Below are 22144 nucleotides of genomic sequence, written 5' to 3' on the forward strand. Positions count from 1 at the left end.
CCCTCAATCACCCTAGGTGTATATGACATTCTTCAGTAAGATGAACATAATTGGAGTGATATTAAAAATGTCCTGGCTCTTCCAAGCTTTTATAATGGCTGTTTCTGTTTTGAAGTCCGTAAAAGTGCATCTATCCATCATAAAAGTGATCCACGCGGCTTCTGCTAACTGTCGTACACGCGTTCCAGCGTATGACGTAGGACGCTCCGATGAGAATATGCTAGTTCTCACGAGAACCAAGCTATCTTTTGTTTGGCTAGCTCCTCTGCGCTTCCGTGTTCGTCACCGGAACGCCAGTCTCTTGTGAACACTGTAACACAGTTAGTGTAAGTTAGAGATTACAGAAAGTAAAGTTTTAAATATGGCTACTTTTCTTAGACAAATGCATTGCTTCATTTCAGAAGGCCATTATTAACCCCCTGGAGCCAGGTGGATTACTTTTATGATGGATAGATGCACTTTTATGGACTTAAAAACAGAAACAGCCATTCACTGCCACAAAGCTTGGAAGAGCCAGGTTATTTTAATATAACTCTTGATTATATTTGTCTGAAAGAAGAATGCCATACACACCTAGGATGATGGAGGGTGAGTAAATCATGGGCTAACTATCATTTTTTGGTGAACTAACCCTGTAAGTGACCTTTATGTATTTAAACAACTTTCACAGTATAAAAGGAACAGCACATGTTACTTAAACATACTCAACCCTAAAAAAATCCAATGCAGGTGTTGTTTACAAAGGGTATTTTAATGGTTTCCTTCATAATGCTTTCCAGTCACTTAAAAAGAGCACAGATAAATGTGCTGATGTTTTCAAATCATAGACATTGTTATTATTATAAAGTGTCTGAGGAACAAAATGGTTCCAAAAATGTTGTGAATAAAAATAATAAACTGTCCATGTTCCATCAAAATTATGATTTCACATTTAACGTCATTGCTTTGCTTTCAATTCATCAGCTAGTTCGTAAATAATAAAATGAGTGCATTTAGTCGTCAACAACAACATCATCATCATCATATCAATTTCCGAAATGGAAAAAGTCTGTTCTACACAAAGGAACAGACTTGTGTATTTGAATGGAAAAACACTGGATTCAAACTTTTCAGTTAAATTCAATACTTTTCAAATGGGGTGCTTCTGAAATGTCTTTGCACATGTTGATTTGGAGTTGGGATTGATTTGAGTGTGTTGGCAGTGTTGATGACCGCTGTTGGTCAGGTGAAGAGCTCTGTGTAATCCGCTGTGGCCGCTTTCTGTCCACACGCCTGCAGCAGGTACTCCTCTTCTTCAGATGAGCTCAGCGGCTCCACCTAGTGCCAGACAATCTAGAGTTACACATGCCAAACTTCAAACTGACCTGTAACACTGAATCACTTTGACTTGTGTGAACTACAATAATAGCAAGCAGTTCTACAGTAATTTGTGTCAGCTGTGAACGGTTTGTATTGTGACATGGAATGTGGTCGACGGCCCCAGTCTATTAATGACTTTACGCTGCAGGTCGGTTCGCTCTACGCCTATGGCTGGCATGCATGTGGATGGACATGTTTCTTGTTAGCAGGCGTGAGATGCCAAACTGTCTCTATGGTCATTATCACCATGTTAATGATCACATTAAGGGTAGAAGCATCTCATTTATTCCACATACATGAACATAATTATCGATTCAATATGAGTTCTCCATAACTACAATCATTTCAGTGTTACATGACACGTAATGCTGGTCACACAGATTTAAGCCTCATTTTATATTGGGATTTCGGTGCAGCAAAGAGCACACAATAGACACCAATATCAGGACACCATATAGAATTTTCTACAGTCTAGTCGATGGTGAGAATTGGATAAACTTCAAGACGTGTTTGAAAAAGTACCATATTGTACTGAATAATATAAGATGATGTTTTTCTGAAGTCTATCTAGACATTTACAGGTCAATAATATACCCACAAGGTGTCGCCAAATACACGCAAAACGAGTCTGCCAAGAAATACGGTGTCAGTGTGTAATGTTAAAAGATTATGAGTGCAAAAGGTCATGTTTTTGTCACTTTTTTGGGCAACCGGCATGTAGTTAAACTTCAGTACAATCCATTGAACGTACCATACTTCTGTCCCTCACAGCCTGAAGAAATAAAATCTAGACCGTGGCTCGGTTTTGGATAGGTCTGGCCCAGTTTACCCCGAGTGACATGCGCAGTACATCACCTGATGATATTCCACTAGTTCACTGAGTGATGTGAATTTGATCTGGTCTCCCAGCAGCATGTAGCAGTTCTCTGAAGCGTCGATCAGCAGGTGCTTGATTCCCTCTTTGGATCGATAGGAAAGCACATATCCAAATATTCTTTCACTAACACGTACCAGGAAGAGCCCGGGCCCGCCGTCATTCAGTAGCGCCTCTGCCTGTTCACGAGATATTATACCTGCAGGTGATAAGAGATTATGTATTTTATAGAAAACCCAGCAGTATTCTGTATAAATGCAGAAGGCAGAAGAGAACACCACAACACATTTACAACTTTTGCATCTTTTTTATATGGTACCATTTGCCAGATATTAGTGAAACAGGTGGGGAGTTGGAGCAGTGGCCCACAACATGTTGGCCAATCCAAAATGCCCCAGTGCTCTGAACTATTTTAAGACAAGTCACCTTTATTTCTATAGCGTTTTATATAATACAGATGTTTTAAAGCAGCTGCGCAGTAACAAATATAGCTGCAAGCCACAATTAAGGGGCCAAGCACAAAATTTAAATCATGCAAGCATGGCTGGGGAGCATCAGAGCAACTGCAATAACAAGTAATTAAAGACATTTCTAGATTATTTTAGGCAAAGCAACTGAAAAAAATTAATGGAATACAATCACTATTAATATGATTTAATTGCTTATCACTTTTGACCAGTAGATGGCACTGTTAACAAATTGATGTTGTGTGGTCAGTGTGAAGAGGCAATGGTGCATGTAAAGCTTGGTGTCAATATGCCAAAGCACTGCTCATTGAGTCCTCAGAATCAGCTTGGCACCGTGCCATCAGTTTCACTCATGCATAATTAGAGAACAGTTTGGTCTCCCCAACAACTATTTAATAACTTTTTCCATCTCACAATGATTTGAGCTGATTTCGGTGAATATCTGGGGCCGTATTCACAAAACATCTTAAAGGTGGGGTAAGTGTTATTTCAAAACCATTTTAGAAAAAGGACACGGGCCGAGTGGAATAACAAACTTGTAGCCAATCAGCAGGTAAGGGGCGTGTCTACTAATGATGGTGAGAAGAGCGCTCGCTCTCGCTTTGTGCACGTCATTATTCAAAACTCACGAGTCACACATGACGGACATTAGCCGAGAACTAGCCTAATATATGCTGCTTGACTATGCTCATGTGTCATGTTCACTTGTTAGTCCATTTGCGATCGAATTGTGGCTCATTTCAGCGATGATAAAGACCCGTTCATTTCCATAGACATCATATACTAGTTTAATTAGTGACACTTAGCCTACTTTTTAAAATCTTTATTTGGATATGGCAACATTTTTATTTTAAAATCTTTATTTGAATATGGCAACATGAAACCTCATTCATCTAATTACTTCTATATTTAAATCACTGACAGAGATCCCTCCCCTAATCAGCCAATCACTCTGGTCATAGTTAGCAAGCGTGATGAGATCATAGCAGCGAGATTAACCCCGCCCTTACTCTTAGCTTAAAGGGGGGGTGAAATGCTGTTTCATGCATACTGAGCTTTTTACACTGTTAAAGACTTGGATTCCCATCCTAAACATAGACAAAGTTTCAAAAACTAATGTCTGTGTCAAAAATACTCCTTCCGGTTTCTCACAAGTTTCAAGAGTTTTTTTCGAGTATGGGTCGGCTTGACGTCACTAGAGCGGAAGGTCCTTGTATGGGCCGTACAGGCTCTTCTCCCGGTAGGGTGCGCGTGTGTGACTAGAATGAGAGAGGAAATGCACGCCCATAAACACTCGCTCAGCTGCAGATTCACTCGTCCGTGAACACTTCTGTCGTCCGTGCCGCGCTCCACTTTATTCCTATGGGTGACATCAAGCGACTTCAACGCTTCAGCACAGCATTCCGGGAAGGCAGCGCTGCATTTGAACCGATTTGAACGCAGAAATGACGGGAAGCTTCACAACATCGCTTCAGTCGCGTCGCAAAGTGGATCTCCACGGTCACTGCTGTCAGGACTTCACCAAATCTTACCAAAGAAGTGTGTTTTTGACGGAGCGGTCCCAGCGATAAAGGTTCGGTCCTGCTTTGGAAGCAGCTGGTGAGTAAAACTGCTTCAAATGTCACGTGAGTAAACATCAGTAAACGACACGATCGCGTGCTTCGTCATTCAAATGCGCTAACTGACTCCATTGTTGTTCTATGTATAACGTTACACTAGTCTGATGTGCAAAACCGTTTTGCTTGCTACTGCTAAGGTTTAGTCGCATACAATAGTCCATAAACCGAATCATGTCCTCATAAACTGCGAGTAAACACACACAAATGTTGACAGGTCACTAAATACAGTACATACCACAGAGACGGACGTCCTGCTGTTGCTGTTTCTCCTGTTCAATTTATTTCAGCCTCCGAATGATTCTGGATCATTATCTGTATTAGCTGAATCTGATTGATAGCCATGGGTTTCTCCAGGCTTGAGGACGTCACCGCTTTGTTCGCACTCGTCATTCTTTAGCTCCGCCCACACGATACGCCTCCAGCCGCTCGTTTTTTTCCCGGAAAGACTCGGTACAGCCCATATTTCTTTTATAAATATAATAAAACTAAAGACTTTTCGGAGATATGAAGGATGCAATACTACTCTATAGGTACTCAAGATTGACATGAGATTGACTGAAACTGAGTGTTTCACCCCCCCCCCCCCCTTTAACTGTCGGACTCGCACATCCGTCATGTTTGTAGTTTTTTAACGCTTTTTATCAAAGAAAGTAAAAGAAATGGACAGAGCGATCCCATAGACTTCAACGGCGAAATGAAGTCAATTAGAAGCACTCACTTCATGATGGCTGAGCGAACTGCGCAGGTTTAGACTGAACTTGACGACGTAGATGTGACGTGAGCCTCCTGTCTGACAGTTGTCGGTCTTCTAGTAGTTGTGGAAAGTGAAATCTGAATCACATTGTTTAAATGTTTTGTCCCGTTGCTTTTGGCTCACTATCGGCTTCTCCCCATTCTTCTCCCTTGACTTTATCGGACTTTGTCTCTACGTCCCCCCGACTGTCTCATAGACAGTAAAATGTTGCCTCTGAGCATCTCCTCCTGTCTATACGGTAATTTCTCAACTGTGCGACAGAGTCGCGTTGGTTATGACGCAATCGTTAGCCTATTTTTACAAAAACAGCTTCTACGGGGCGATAGTGTAAGATACAAGGTAACGGAGTCTTTTATACATTGTAGTATTTCTTTATAAATAAACAATGGACACATGGAGTCTTTAAACGCCCCAGATGTAAAGTTATTCACTTTCGAAGTGACTTAAAAATGAATGGGAGTGCAAATTTGGACAGTTGGTGGCACTAAAATAACAATAGTGTCATGTTCAGCTGAAGTCAGTTCAGTGTTGATTCAGTTCAATTCAATAAGTGTCAATGCTGCAATATTATATAAATTATGAAACAAAGTCATTTCATCTTTAAAACAGTGGTGTCATTCAGCTTGAAGATATTCCTAAATATTAAGTGACTTTTAAACTCCAGCCAGAGGTGACAATAGCAAAAACCCAAACTCCACCAGAAAAGAGACTTGAAGAGAGAGGACCGTGTGATGTAGAAGGGAAATGAACAGCTATAGTCTCACCGTGAAACCAGGGGGCGATTCGGCTCTGGTCGCGCTGGAATCCTGCTCTGAGGGGCAACTGCTCCTCCTGGAACCAGCGAATAATATGATTTCGACTAGACGTTGACAATGAGCGCCGCGCACCACCCTTCCTGCCAGTCAGAACAGAAAGAAACATTCGATCACATCTCCGTCAAAATCCTAGATCATCAACCACCATGCATCACAACCCGAGCAACTGAAGCAATTAGAAAGAGATTTAACCAGGCTAAGACACTGTGATGAGCCGAGCATTTAAAGTGGCAGACAAGACACGCTTAGAATAAACAGAACGATATCATCTACTAGTGTGGACGCGAATGTAGTTATCTTAAGATTTATCATTCTTGGTGCGAACAAGCCTTAAATAATTAGTTCTCTTTTAAATAAACTTTTGCTGATAATTTATTTACCCCCATGTCATCCAAGATGTCTATGTCTTTCTTTCTTCAGAAATTAGGGTTTTTGATGAAAACATTTCAGGATCTTTCTCCATACAATGGACTTCAATGGGCCCCAAACGGTTCAAGGTCCAAATGACAGTTTCGCTGTTTCAGTGCAGCTTCAAAGGGCTTTAAACAATACCAGACGATGAATAAGGGTCTTATCTAGCGAAATGATCAGTCATTTAAACAAAAAATAAAAAAGTTTAAGTTTTATAAGTACAAATGTTTGCCTTGCTCTGTTCTGTGATGCGCGTTCGTGACTTCACGTAATACACAATTATGTTGAAAAGGTCACGCTTGACGTAGGCGGAAGAACCGAGTCAGTGTTTACAAATGTGCGGAAGGAGGACCAAATGTCTTTGTGTCAGTTTATCGTTTAAACCGGTTTTAAGAGCATTTATGCTTATAAAACTTTTGCTTTTTTTTGTCTATATGGAGAAAAATCCTGGAATGTTTTCATCAAAAACCTTAATTTCTTTTTGACTGAAGAAAGAAAGACATGGACATATTGGATGACATGGGGGTGAGTCAATTATCAGTAAAAGTTTATTTAAAAGTGAACTAATCCTTTAACAGGGAATCTTAAATCTTAAGAATTGGCAGTGATGTGCTGAGGGGAAATCCGTGTCCAAATATGTAACTGCACACTCATCTCAGGAATGTCGTACTGCAGACTGAGTGATGAATGAAAAGACATGACGTACAATGTATCACTATTAATAGCATGAGACAGGTGGCATTCCAGTTATCTCTGACTAAAGGCATGTACTTAGATTATTGATTATTAAATAGATTACTATACATATATTTAAATGTTTGGGTGGGTGAAAACATGATGGTTCTAAGTACTGCAGTATTTTGTCACAATACTGTGCTTGAGTTCCATGCATATTTTCGTGAGAAGTTAGAAGAATGAATGCAGCAATTTGTTCATTAAATTCACACTCCATCTTTTCTTTTGTACTAAAATCCACACAACAAACATAAGAATGCAATTTACCTTAGTTTTACCACAAATTTAAGAAGTGAGATGACGATTCTTCTTCTTTCAGCTGTTCCCTTCAGGGGTCACCACATTGAATCATCTGCCTCCATCTATTCCTATCCTCTGTATCCTCTTCTCTGAGACCGATTACCTTCATGTCCTCCTTCACTACATCCATAAACCTCCTCTTTGGTCTTCCTCTCTACCTCCTGTCTGGCAGCTCTAACCTCAGCATCCTTTTACCGATGTATTCACTCTCCCTCCTCTGAACATGTCCAAACCATCTCAACCTGGCCTCTCTAAGTTTGTCTCCAAAACATCTCACATGTGCTCTGATGTACTCATTCCTGGTCCTATCCATCCTCATCACTCCCAAAGAGAACCTCAACATCTTCAGCTCTGCTACCTCTAGCTCTTCCTCCTGTCTTTTCCTCAGTGCAACTGTCTCCAAACCATACAACATCGCTGGTCTCACTACTGTCCTGTACATCTTTTATTTTATTCTTGCTGGTACACTTTTATCACACAACTGATCCTGACACTTTTCTCCACCCATTCCAACCTGCCTGCACACGCTTCTTCACCTCTTTTCCATACTCCCAATTGCTCTGGACTGTTGACCCTAAGTACTTAAAATCCTTCACCTTCTCCCTGTAACCTCACTGTTCCACGTGGTTCTCTCTCATTCACACACATGTATTCTGTCTTGCTGCGACTAACCTTCATTCCTCTTCTCTCCAGAGCAAACCTCCACCTCTCTAGACTTTCCTCCACCTGCTCCCTGCTCTCACTACAGATCACAATGTCATCCACAAACATCATAGTCCATGGAGATTGAAGTAAGATCAAGTGATCAAGAAGTGAGATGACGATGAAGGAAACAAATACTTTTTATTCAGTAAGGATGCCTGAAATTACTAAAATTATTGTTCCTTTTACACTGAAGATTATATTATATAATTATTTTAAATTGCAATAATTTTTCACATTGTTTTTACCTCAAATCCATCCACCCATCCATCCACCCATCCATCCACCCATCCATCCATCCATCCATCCATCCATCCATCCATCCATCCATCATAAATGTACTCCACATGTACAAATGGCAAAGCCACAATGCATTTGTGAAAGAAAAATATCCATATTTAAAACTAAACTAAATAAAATAAACTAAAATAACTAGCTTCCAACGATGACTGAACGCATCGATTTATGGCGAAAGAGTAAACCCTGACGTCAGAATGACAAACGCAGAACGCAGAAGTGCACAAATTAGAAGTCTAAAACAAGAATTTTTAAAGAGAAATTTCGGAGGATTTTAATATACACCAAAAATAGCTTGTTGGGCTAAACTAATTCAATTATGACACCTATTTCCACAGCTGAACTGATTTATTTGAACTTAAACCATGTTAATTGTACTGATGAGTAAACATCATCCTACCTGAATGAGATTACACCAATTTCATTTGACGTATTCTGTAAATGTTTTCTGAACATGATTCATTTATGTTGATCCAGCTAGTGCCATTGCTGTTCAGACTGGTGCCCTTGTGCTGAGTTGCCGCGTGTTTTCTGCTTTTTTAAGAATAAATGGAAAGACTTGATTGAGTTTAAGTGCTTAGTTTTTAGTTATTTTGAACATGTAAAAGAGTTTGTAGAATTATGTATTTAATTTTTGGGGTTATCATATGGTGAAGAGGTCAGTTTGTGTTTGGGTTTTGAGTAGCTATCGTGCACACATACATACCTTCCATGATTGTTTGATTGAAATGTGTAGAACAGATGACCATATAAACGTGTAAATGATGAGCTGGCTCTCAAACTGAATTATGTTTATTTCTATAAAATCTAATAACCAACAGAAAACTTGTTCATATGCCAAGTGTATTGTTTGTAGAATGAAAGAAATGATCAAGTACAAAACTCATCACGGGCATTAGCACAGTTACTTCTTTGAGGACAAACGTATTTTACGTAGCCACCTACAGCCTAACCTCAAGGTCTACATTTCACAATAATGGTAACCTCAAAAATGTACGTAACAAACTTAAATGTCAAATACAAGCTTACGCTACTCCTACATCATACATCAGCTACATAAGTAGATCGCCAGCCGTAAGCTTATTGTAGTCTATAAAGTTTAAATATGGATATTTTTCTGACAAAAACCCATCAATTTGCTTCAGAAGGCCTTTATTAATACCCTGGAGTAGTATGGATAACTTTTTGATGGATGAATGCATTTTTTTGGACCTTAAAATCAGGACCATTCGCTCCCATTATAAAGCTTATATGGTAACTCATATTTAAACAATCCTATTTGTGTTTTTGGCAAGAAAAAAGAAAAAGAAAGGAACAACTGACATAAGATAATTTTTCAGTGTGATGTCATTACTACCTTTCAGGGGCTTGAAAGTGGTAGTTGCATACACTGTCAATGAAGGGACAGGAATCTCTTAGATTTCATCAAAAATATCTTCATTTGTGTTCCGAAGATGAACTAAAGTCTTACGGGTTTGGAACGAAATGAGCGTGAGTAATTAAAAACAGAATTTTCATTTTTGGGTGAACTAACCCTTTAAACTAAATTTACATAAATCAAAATAAATACAAATGTCTTGTGATCTCTGTGTGCTGCTGTCAGGGACATGAATGAGCATGAATATGGTTAAATTACAGTCTAATTACTGCATTTGAACTTTAAAATCTCAAGAGCAAGAATTTCCAGTATTTCCACAACAGAATAGCAGGTGAATAACAAGCAGTTCATCAGTCTGCATGCATGAATATTCCACTGGTAGGGGAGAACAGTATGTAAACTAAACCTTTATTATGTAAACATGGTTGTTATGAATGATGATTGTGATCTTCCAAACCACCGGCTCTTCTGTTTCATTACTTCATTATTGCCACACAAATGAACGGCACTGGCTGTGATGTGAAATCATATGACAGGACTCACCGGCTGATGGCACCGCCGGTGTTTCTGGGTTTGGGTTTAGGTGGAGGGGTTGGGGTTGGGTTTGCACTGCCGAAGGCCTTTGTCACAGCCGCTACACGTCCTCTTTCCAGAGCTTTCACCGAGCGCCTGCGGTGGTCCTCGATTGTCTGTTTGGCTAGAGATCGTCTGCGCATGTCTGCGGCTTTTGACTTCTGCACTGGAACCACATATGCAAAATTACACCAGTTATTCCTATTACATCACTGAGAAAATAACACAACACAACTGCAGAGAACAAAACTTCCCTATTCAGATGTTGTGTCACTGTCACCAATCTCACACCAAATAAGTTATTGCTCTTTGTAATTCTCATTATTTCTTATGATGATTTTTTTTAATCAGATTATTTTTTACTGTAATGCAGGAAAAACAATAATGTATTTACTGTATACATACAGTATATGGATTTGAGGCGTGCTCTGTTAAAAAGTATTGAGCACAATAAGCAGAGAAAAAGAACTCAACACGGTGCTTGCATTGACTGACACACAGAAAGCTTGGCATGCGATTGTGAATTCAGTTCTCTTTTATGTCTTATTGCGCTTGAATGGTATAATACGCATGCAGACGGTGAGGAAATTTTCCCACCAGTTAATCGACGTGTGACGCTACCTTTTAAAGCACAAATGTTATGTAGCCCGAAAGTAACATGCACACGGCCACTTGGGGATTAATAACAGAGCGGAGCAAAGCGAGTGGTTTCAATAAATTCCTATGAAAGTTAAGTGTCTGCGCACACACACCGTGAATGACAGTTGGTTGTACATTTTTTGCAGTAATGTCAAAATGTCCATCATGTGGAGTATTCATGTAAACACAGCCGGTTATGTTTCAAATGATAGTAAAGAGTTGGGTGTAAACCGGATGTGTATCAGTATAATGGATCTGTGCAGTTAGTGCATAATTGTACTGTATGTAAGCAATGTATTTCAGTTAATCATAAAATGGCCCTGATATGTCACTAGACATTAAGAAATCATGTTCATTTCAAATACTTATATCACTGACAACAGTAGTCCGGCCAGGATATTGTCATTTAAAAGTTATTGTTGCAGCCCTCAACTGATGTTGATGTTGACATGTTGTGTTTTGGCCTGAAGCGCCACCCTCCACCTATCGACCAATCACGAAGTCAGTAGTGTTTCGGGATCCGGGTTGCCAGATCTGCTCTAGTTACCACAGCTGCAGCTACAAACGTTCCTGCTGGATCCTGCAGCCTATCTGGCAACCTCGAGTCAGGGGGAGGGGGAGAGGGGATACACCTGCATAATTCATATTTTTGCTGTATTGTATTTGTCCTACTGTTTGCAATTTGCTTCTTTTTTCTTATTTTTAATAACAGAAATGATATAAAACAACACAGAATTACTATAACATGATATATCGTGAAATAAAATTTATCATATTGCTCACCCATCATTTTTACGACAACAATAACAAAAACATTTATGGATCTTAATTTTCTTAAGTTTTTCCTCATGGTTTTTGGAGGGTTTTTCTTCATCCCTAATTCCCATGAATACTGTATATTCCATACATCACAAATACTTGTAATTAGCGATTGAGGGCAGAGTGTGTAGTGCAGATTGTACAGTCGGGCAGTATATTCTTTACATGTCTGCTGCCAGTCCTTGTCCTGCTCGTCATGCGTGTGTTTGCTGCGCTGCACCTCCTTCAGGCTCATGTAAATCTGCTGCTTCCTCTCCTTCTCCAGCCTCCTCAGCTCCTCCTCAGCCTTACGCCGCTCCTCCAGCTCCAGCCTCTGAGAGAGAGTCAGCACAAACCCAAACACAAGACTGGGATGAGGGCAGCCAGACTGAACATGTCTGTTTATGTTAGTGTTTGTGTGGCGGAAGTACCTTGAGTTCCTCGTCTGCTCTGCTCTGCTCCTGTTTGGCCTTCAGCTGGACTTCCTGTTCCGACAACACAACCTGCTCCGGTTCAAAATACAGTCCAGAGAAACGCTTCTCCAGCTCGGCTTCTTTCTTAGCCCTGTGCAATTATTAGGGGGAAACCATAAAAATATAAAGGCTACTTGTTTTAAGTTATTAGAGGTCATTAATTATTCACAGAGTTGAACAGGAAATGTTGCTCTAAGAGAAGATCATGAATGTCAGTGACATGAATGTCAGTAAGACATACGTGCTCATGTTCACATGTAGGAAAAAACAAAACAAATTCCTTTTGCTCACTGTCTAGTTGTCAACGTGAAAAGAAAAGAGGTCAAACTTGTTTTTCCACGTTGTTTCCATGATATGAAAATCAGGCAGCTGTGAATTTATGTTGGATATAAGCCCCAATTTAATATTCCAGTTGTTAAATAGTTACTGTCACTAGTTATGCCACTTTGACTGGATAACAGAATGTATTTGCCTCACACCTGATGTTAAATCAAAGCCTCTTCAGGTTGCTTTGCACATGGAGGTTTTGCCCTTTGGCTAAGTGCAGTTATCTACAACACACATTGCATCATAGAAATACAGACCATATAGGTTGTGTTTGCACTGATATACACCACAACAGTTAGGCAATGATTTGATTTTCATAATCTCACATCAGAAGTGCCTCTAAAAACAGAAATGAATAATAATTTTAAGTTCAGTCTAAAAGTCCTTTTGAAAAGAACAAACACGTGAGGAGGAAGTGAGCGCGGTATGAGCGCACAAGCCCTGTGTTGACAACATTCCGTTAAACTGGTCAAATATTTAACTAGTGTTGACCGAGTGGATTCCTTTGTAGTTTATGCCAAATGATACATTTTCAGAGTCAAAGTATATTTATAGTTCAATTCAGCTATAAAGCCGCTCCGCAGAAGACGAGTCATTATTCAGCTCGAGAAAATATTTCATTTTGATTTTATGATTTTATTTTTGATTTACACTAACATCACTTTTATTAATTATTTTTTATGATTTATTTATTTTGTAATAATCATTTATAGATTACTGCTATAAATGTATATTTTACTTATTAAAAGTATTATTAAAATACAGCCAAATCTAATTTTGTCGCAATATTATCCTGTTTGACACTGAAGCTGCTTTGACACAATCGTGATTGTAAAAGCGCTATATAAATAAAGTTGATTGATTGATTGATTGATAAACTTTGTGTTTCTTTATACTTGAATTCTGTTAGGATATTTTTAATCTGCCTGGATCACATGCATCAGATAAAATATCCTAAATATCAGATAAAAATCAGTTTGACCACTGAAAGAAGTGCCTCTCTAATGTAACTGGGTTAAACTCGGTTATATTATATATATTCATAATTCCTCCAAAAAATGGAAAGAAATTAAATCTTGAGCCTATTCTAACAGTTTGATTTTGTTGATAATACAGCAAACTTCTGCCCAAATTTTGGACATTTTACATTAAGGTTATTACTGTTAAAACAATTCATTAAAAATATTGAAAACATTTTTGTTAATTGATAAAACTGAAAGAAAAGAAAATATAAATATTAGACATAATACTTAAACTAAACAAAGGTTTAATTTGAAGCACTAAAATTACTAACTGTAAATAGATACAAAATGTACCTAAACTAAACTAAAACTGAAAATTAAAAAAAAAAAACCTACACATTAATATTTTTATGAATAAAAAATTCTAAAATAATTGATTGTCAACAATGATTCATCAACATTAGATTCTTATTTCTATATATATATATATATATATATATATATATATATATATATATATATATATATATATATATATATATATATATATATAACATTATGTATGGTGAAAACGGGTATGGTTGTAACGCCATCAATTCAGGAATAAGCTAGCAGTCATATGATAATTTCAGTGTTTACCCTATTCGTACCTGATCCCATATGAAGGGTTGTGAAGGCTGAGAAATTGTAGTTTCTCAGGCAAAATGTGATGCAATTTAACCTGCTAATTTCAAACTTTTATTCTAATACAGCTAGCAAACACTAGCTGACACCGATGGGGTGGGTTGTAAGTAACACATCTTGTGTTACAACAATCCTCAGTTACATTTTATTTTAAGGTGTCTGTGTTTCAGTGAAATTTATTATACATTTAAGTACTGGGTAATAATAATGAACTACATGTACTTATAGGGTAGGATTTGATTTAGGGTTAGTTGCATGTAATTATGCATCATTTATAGTTAGTACTACAGTAAGTACATGTAACAAGTGTTAACTAATCAACTAACATACATCTCAGAACAGTTTCTATGTAATAAACGACTTGTCTAGACAGTGGAAATAAAGGACAGATGGAGGTGTGCCAAAAACTGGTGAGAATTATGAGACCTCAGATAATGAAATTGTTTGTATGGAGCCATTTGTCAACTAAAAGCCAAAGGAAGTGTGGTTAAACTGTGCCTATGCAGTTTCTAGTCCCACCAAGCCTGCACTCCAGGGTAAACAACATTCATCTGTCACCACAATATTCACACATTGACAGTGTTTTTGTTAGACCTATACAAGTTCTTTACACAGGTACACTCTTCAGTCAAGTGTGCATTAAGCCATTTTGTTCTAATAGACTAATTTACACATACAACACAGTGATGGTCAATCATAGAGAGAGGCATTGTTTTGGATTGTTTTTATCGATTGTTTCAGTAAACTAACATATTGTATAATGTAGCCTCTGTATTTACTTCATTTGTCTAATAGTTACAACTTACCCCAGCATCTGTTGGTAGCGGGGTAGAGTATAACAAAGGCACACAATATTTGACATCAACTCATAAGGGCTGTGATAATCTTACAGAGATTTGAATAGGTGCCTTTTGTAGAAAACAAATGTTGGTACTTTGTATAAAAGTGTAAGCAAAAATTAAGTAAGTTACAGAAGCACAAGTGTTATAACCATACCTGGTCTCCCTATAGCCACTCTATAAGTGTAATCTGATGTGTAGTTGTGTTTGCGCTACATGTGTGAAGAGTAGTTTCACCTGAGCTGCTCAGCCTCTCTCTGCGCCTGCAGCGCCGCTCTCTCGGCCATGATCTCGTCACAGATTTGATCGTAAGGTTTGTCGTCACGATGTTCTCCCATCACCCATACCCACACATCATCATCCGGACCCTTCATCCATGACACATGCTTTCCTGAAACTGCACACACACACACACTGAATAAAACTCAATTTGAGCAGGAATAATAAATATCTATGTCTACACTAGACATGGGCTAAGATTTAAACAACACAAAGCTATAATATGCTGACTTTGTTTCTCTTCAAGAATAGTAATTTAAAAAAATCACAAATGGGATCTCTTTAAAAGTCAACATGAATTGCTGTTCGCAACCCATTTCACTTCCGTCTATAAATGTAGCGCAAAAACTTATCCATTATATGGAATGGATAGTGAAATACTGAAACAAGATACTGAATGCTTATTATTTAACATCCAATAGTCCAAGAGAAAAAGGAAAGTTGTTTTATAGGAAGAACAAGCTATTATATTTTGACGTTGTCAGGAAACAGACCACAAGATTGAGGTTTATTGGTGCAGAAACTAGAACAAGTTAAAGGCTTTTGCAGACAATGGAGCTGATGACCAATACTGTGTTTGAACCCCTTTTGCCTTTAGAACTGCTTTATTTCTACATGGCATTGATTCAACAAGGTGCTGTAGGCCAGGGCATTTAAACAATGCTAAATTGGCATTAAGGGGCAAAAAGTGTGCCAAGAAAACATCCCCCACACCATTACACCACCACCACCAGCCTGCACAGTGGAAACAAGGCATGATGAATCCATGCTATCATTTTGTTTATGCCAAATTCTGACTCTACCATCTGAATGTCTCAACAGAAATATAGACTTATCAGACCAGGCAACATTTTTCCAGTCTTCAACTGTCCAATTTTGTGAGCTTGTGCAAATTGTAGCCTCTTTATCCTATTTGTAGTGGAGATGAGTGGTACCCGGTGGGGTCTTCTGCTGTTGTAGCCCATCGATACTTTGAGATTTTTCGGAATGAAAAGTGCGTTATAAATAAAATCTATTATTAATATTATTATTATTATTATTATTATCCGCCTCAAGGTTATGCATGTTGTGGCTTCACATATGCTTTGCTGCATACCTCGCTTGTGACAAGTGGTTATTTCAATCAAAGTTGCTCTTCTATCAGCTTTAATCTGTCAGCCCATTCTCCTCTGACCTCTAGCACCAACAAGGCATTTTGGCCCACATGACTGCCGCATACTGGATGTTTTTCCTTTTCACACCATTCTTTGTAAACCCTAGAAATGGTTGTGCGTGAAAATCCCAGTAACTGAGCAGATTGTGAAATACTCAGACCGGCCCGTCTGACACCAACAACCATGCCACGCTCAATTTCTTAATTCACCTTTCTGTCCCATTCTGACATTCAGTTTGGAGTTCAGGAGATTGTCTTGATCAGGACCACACCCCTAATTGCATTGAAGCAACTGCCATGTGATTGATTGATTAGATAATTGCATTAATGAGAAATTGAACAGGTGTTGGGTGCCCTGTAGTTGGGAGGACTGGTGACCGGTAGGATGGGATGAAACTTTGAAGCTAAAAAAATGTGTGTGTCCATCACACTGTACACAATTTCCTGTGAGATCTCTCAACTCAAACCTACAGACTGGTTCTGACTTTAGGCAACTAGCATCAACTTTTCCAGAATGTAATTTCAAAACAAAACAAAAGTCGTTTTGCCTTTAGACAAATACAGAATTCCATATTTATTCAGTAATATACTCTATATGACATATGATCTGCCCCTGTATATTCACATGTTACTGACAGTGAGGAGGATGTGGAAATAAAAACCTTTTTTGACTGCAGCTTCTTTCGTTTCCAGCTGTGTCTCTCTTTCTTTCCATCTCCTGATCTGTTCTTCTCTCATCTTCAAGAACAACACCTGTTTCTGCTCCTCATTCAGCTCGGCCAGTAGCTCAGGCTCAATGTACATGTCAGCCAGTATCTGCTGCAGCATCTTCACACGTCAGTAACACAGTAACCACTCAGAGAACTGCAGCAGAACAGAACAGCTGTCTCTTGGTCTCCGTGGGCTTGGACTCTGTAAAACAGATACAAAGGAGCAACACCACGGGAGGTCATGGCGAGTAAATGATGACAAATGGGTAAACTATCGCAGCGAAGGCTGAACTTTGAAGGCTGAACAAGTTCAATTAAATAACTTAAAGGCACTCTATGTAGTTTTTCGCCCCTAGAGGGTGATTGATGACGCTGAGATTGAGCGCAGAATGTTTGGGGTTGTCGTCTTCACTTCACAGCTGGTGGAATAGAATCAGGACGGGACTTGGGCAGAAATCATGTTCATGGATGAGATTATAAATGTTACTGTAGTACATGGGCATCGGAACCATTGTGTGTAGGTGGGACAAGACCCACCCACTTTTTAAGACCAATGATATTGGACCCACTCACTTTTATCGTCTCTAATTCAACACATGTCTGCTTACATTGACTACCCCTTAACCGAGAAACTTATTAAGAAACATATTATTAAACACGTTAAACGCTTTATTTCCCCTTTTCTAATATTTTATATAAATTTTTTTATTGAAAATAAATACCTTTCCGATCTGATATGTGATGGGGAAAGGGAGTAGAGCGAGTGTGGCAAAAGGCGGAATCGAACCTATGCTCGCGATAAGCGTCAAAACTTGATACCATGCATCTTACCCCTACTCTATAGCCACCGTAAATAATTTAGTGATTTCTGTCATTTTGTCTGGCCCAATAAATCGTTTAGTAAATGGTACTTTTTCTGTCTGGATACGGAGCATAAAAAACATGCAACTTGTGTTTTATTAGACTATTGATAGCTATTGACTGGTTTGAGGTCTTTTTTGGTATAGGAAAGGGATATGGCCTAAAACGCACCATAATGCAGGAAATCACATTTATGAAATCTTTTTTTTTCTGGGGGAGAACCCCCACACCCCCCGCAAAACAATTTCCCTATCCCCACCTATCATATTTTGTCTTAGCCGCTACTGACCCACCCACTTTTTATTTGCTTCCGACGCCCATGTAGTATGAAGCAGAGCAGGACCGGGTGTTGTGGAGCTGAACAAGGCTGATGAAGCGATAGCTAATGAGAGATGAGCGCGACACACGGCTTGACAGCAGCTGAACTTTTATTATGCCACAGTCGCCACTTCTGCTTCTTCCGGTCAAGCATATGTGTGGTAACGCAGCGCTGCTTTATCATTATAGATACGTTTGAGTGTTTTGAAAATTATATTTTAACGTTACTGCTATGAGACACTTGTTGCACACTGCAGTAAGCTAGATTGATATTAGAACATCATATTAATAAATGCTGGATGCTTGTGTTGCTAAATGGCATGCAATTCATTTGAATTAATTTCACCTATTGTCTGACAGAAAAAAAATTCAATATTACTGTACAATAATTTGTTTACTGTCAATAAATGTCTCCAAACAGTTGTTCAGTTATCTAATAAAACATATTAAAGCATATATCTTTGGTATTTCCATGATTGCTACAAAATAAAAACATAAATCGAGGGTTAATGCGGGTATGATGTCATTGATAGGCCACGCATGGACACGGTCCAAGGTTCCTGGTTAAAATTGCTAATTTCTATGGATTTAAATATTCTTGAAAACATTTGGGATAATGCAAGGCAACACTGTTCTAGTGGTATTTGAATATTTTAATCCAAAAATCGTACATAAGTTGTTATTATATAACAATATATTATAACAACTAAATATATAAAACAAATTTAAGTTGTTTTATATATTTTTGTGATAAGTTCTGTATAATTGTTAAATTTAAATTTGCGGTTTAGACCTGTTTTTCAATCATGCTGTAATGTTTATGGCCATTACAACAACAAAAAGAAAAAAATAAATTAAAAATGAATAAAAGCATGACGCTATTAGTGATGCCTTCATTCATAGTAGCTATACTTATTATTTTAAAAAGAGAGAGAGAAAAAAAAGAGAGAGAAAAAAAACCTAAAACAACAACAAAAAAGTATTAGGCTACCATAATACGTGTAATTGAAAAAATTAAATAGGCTATAATATGACAAAAACAGGGATGCCGGTCAATCTCGAAACACACATTATTATTTGACCAAACTCACAGAAATCTGATACAGTAAACATCAGAATGTAAACAAGGAACAGGAAGAGGGACAAAAAGCCGTCAATCAATTAATGTCACCGTTGCTGACATGCTTAGACTACTTACCGCTGGACGGAGGCTTCACACACTCATTACTCTCGTGAGGATCAGCGCTGCACATCAGTGGCGTGTCTATAAAGAATCACAACAGTCTTTGCTGAGTATAAAGCTTCATTTAGATTAGAACACAGAAACCTGTACAGAAAGGTAAATGTCGACTGAAGTCTGCGGTACACACCCTTATCTCAACCCTACAGGTCAAACTGAGTTCCCTCCTACACGCCGGTTACGTGTTGTAAAAGACTCGTTCTGATTTAGGAAAGATGCTTTATTTGCGGCGATATTAAACGTGCTTTATATTTGTTTGTATTATCAGCGTTATTAGACCTCCGGGGGAATCTCTACCTATATACATAACGCCGTCAATTTCACATTTCTACATGAAACAAGCTTTAGCTTTAATTAAAATATGATACAGCTGCTGTGTACTGTAGTAGAGTTCGACCATATTTTAACCCACTCCGCAGATGAGCGCCCCCCCACAGTGGGTTGTTGTAGTGACGTTTTGTCCCTTAAATAAAAATAAATAAAACACACACACACACACACACACACACACACACACACACACACACACACACACACACATACACACACACACACACACACACACACACACACACTTATGAGGACATTTGATATGTCCTCATAAACCACATTTATAGTGTAATACCAGTGTAATACCCATGTAGTTATACAAATTTGTGTCCTCATAAACCACAAAACAGGCTCACACACACACACACACACACACACACACACACACACACACACACACACACACACACACACACACACACAGGAATTAGTACAAATAAATAAATAAAGCGTGACCATGATCCACATTTTAGGCTACATATTGTTCAATACAGCATCCACCACCAGGCGTTGAAGTTTCTTGATGATTGCAATAGGTGGCGCACTTGTCTCAAACCTCCAGTAAAACTGCATGGCTTAATTCTTCTTGCTGTTCCCAAAGCATAGACTGTAAAAACTCACAATGACACAAAATACTCACAAAAAATAGGCCTATATTACAACAATAAATGGACACCCCATCGAACTGAAACAGACAAAAAAGCCTGTTATTTTCAAATAAAGCTCAACTTATGTTGTAGCCTATTTTATATGCCTATTAGCTAAACAGCACAGGTCATTGAGTCACTCACAGCATATAGACAAATGAATGAGACAATAGAACGTGAACGTCTTAAATTTGCTCAAGTCATTTACACAAATGAGCAATCACAAAGTGATTCAAATTGATAACGATATGGGGAGTGGTTTTGGTTTGAACGAGTCTATTTGGTTCATATTAATTGCTTGTGATAATGACATTGTTCCTTATCATTACTTCAAAAATTCTATTTTGAAAATGTGGATAAAATCTGATCTTCAAAATAGATCCATCCATTTCAAATAACTGTGGATCCTGATGTACACTGCAGTTTGTAAAATATCATCATGTTTGTTGAGAAATGTTCATGTTTGTCTGCTGGCCAGGGCCAGGCTGTGGGTTTGCGGTGCTTTCATATATATATATATTAAAGCAAACTGTAATTATATACAACATTAAAGTAATCACTAGTCATTTTGCAATTTTAACAAAGTTCTTAGTAAGTTTGATATAATTTAGCAAATCAGCATAATTTGCAACAATGTAGGCTATATTCACAGAAAACCAATGTTGGGCCTGGCATTAAAATAGATACAGTAGAATAGAATACAAGATCAAAGATTGCAAAAAGTGGCAGTGTAGCCTGTCCGAAAAAGAACATCTCAGTTCCATCACACTGACTCTGGGTCAGCGAACCATTCTTATGGCTGAGCACCAATTGAGGGAGAGCCATTTGCAAAAGTTATTTTACTATAAAAACAAACAAACAAACAAACAAACAAACAAACAACAAACTAAACTGGAATAGGTATTTTACATAGAAATCCAGAAACCTTTAGAGCTTTTTAAAAAGCTTTTTCCTGTTTTTTCCACCCTTCTGTATGGCAGATGCAGCACTTTTCCACCAATGCCATGGCATACATCAATTATGCAAATTGATCCTTAAAAAAGATAAAAAATTACCATTTAAAATTACCATTTGCAGCTTTTGCTTTTTTCAATTATTTGTCATGTGGTGATAAATCACTTGATTAAACGATGTTATTTGTTTTATGCCTATTTCGGAGTTATTACCTTGAATCTCATTTATTTTTTACTATTTGTATAGGTCAAATCCTCTTATTTGTTTGCCAAAGTCTGGGATTGTTATTAATTTAGTTTAAAAATGCATTCGAGTTGTTGCTCAAAAACCAAAACAGACATAGCCAGATTTTTACATTAACCGCTATTTGTTCAGATATTTACACTCTAAAAGGTTTGCAATAGTAAACGTTTAAAGAAAAAAGTTTAAGGACGGATTTCCTGCTTCATGCTAGAATGGAACTCTGTAATTTATCCATGTTTATATGACGCTGTGATGCTATCTTGCTGGAGCTTCATGTGGCCTTGGATGTTGGTTATATCAAGGGTGTAATTAGTAGTGATCCATGATGGTTTACATATTTGTCCTGTTTGATGTCAGCGGTGTTGGGAGGTGCAGTGTTTCAGCATGAGCCGAACGCTGGCTG

General features: G+C 38.2%; 1 protein-coding gene across 1 annotated transcript; it reads right to left on the reverse strand.

Moving 5' to 3' along the window:
• Positions 1-732: 732 nt before the first annotated feature.
• Positions 733-19684, reverse strand: sh2d4a (SH2 domain containing 4A). Its single transcript, XM_067432955.1, has 9 exons — positions 19526-19684; positions 17101-17350; positions 15244-15403; positions 12153-12285; positions 11908-12055; positions 10255-10450; positions 5838-5968; positions 2215-2432; positions 733-1317 (listed from the first exon to the last, which is right to left on the reverse strand). The coding sequence occupies exons 2-9, from the start codon at positions 17264-17266 to the stop codon at positions 1222-1224; spliced, it is 1248 nt and encodes a 415-aa protein (XP_067289056.1). The 5' UTR covers positions 17267-17350; positions 19526-19684; the 3' UTR covers positions 733-1221.
• Positions 19685-22144: the final 2460 nt, after the last annotated feature.

This window comes from Pseudorasbora parva, chromosome 23, assembly GCF_024679245.1.
Source record: "Pseudorasbora parva isolate DD20220531a chromosome 23, ASM2467924v1, whole genome shotgun sequence".
NCBI classification, from domain to species: Eukaryota; Metazoa; Chordata; class Actinopteri; order Cypriniformes; family Gobionidae; genus Pseudorasbora; species Pseudorasbora parva.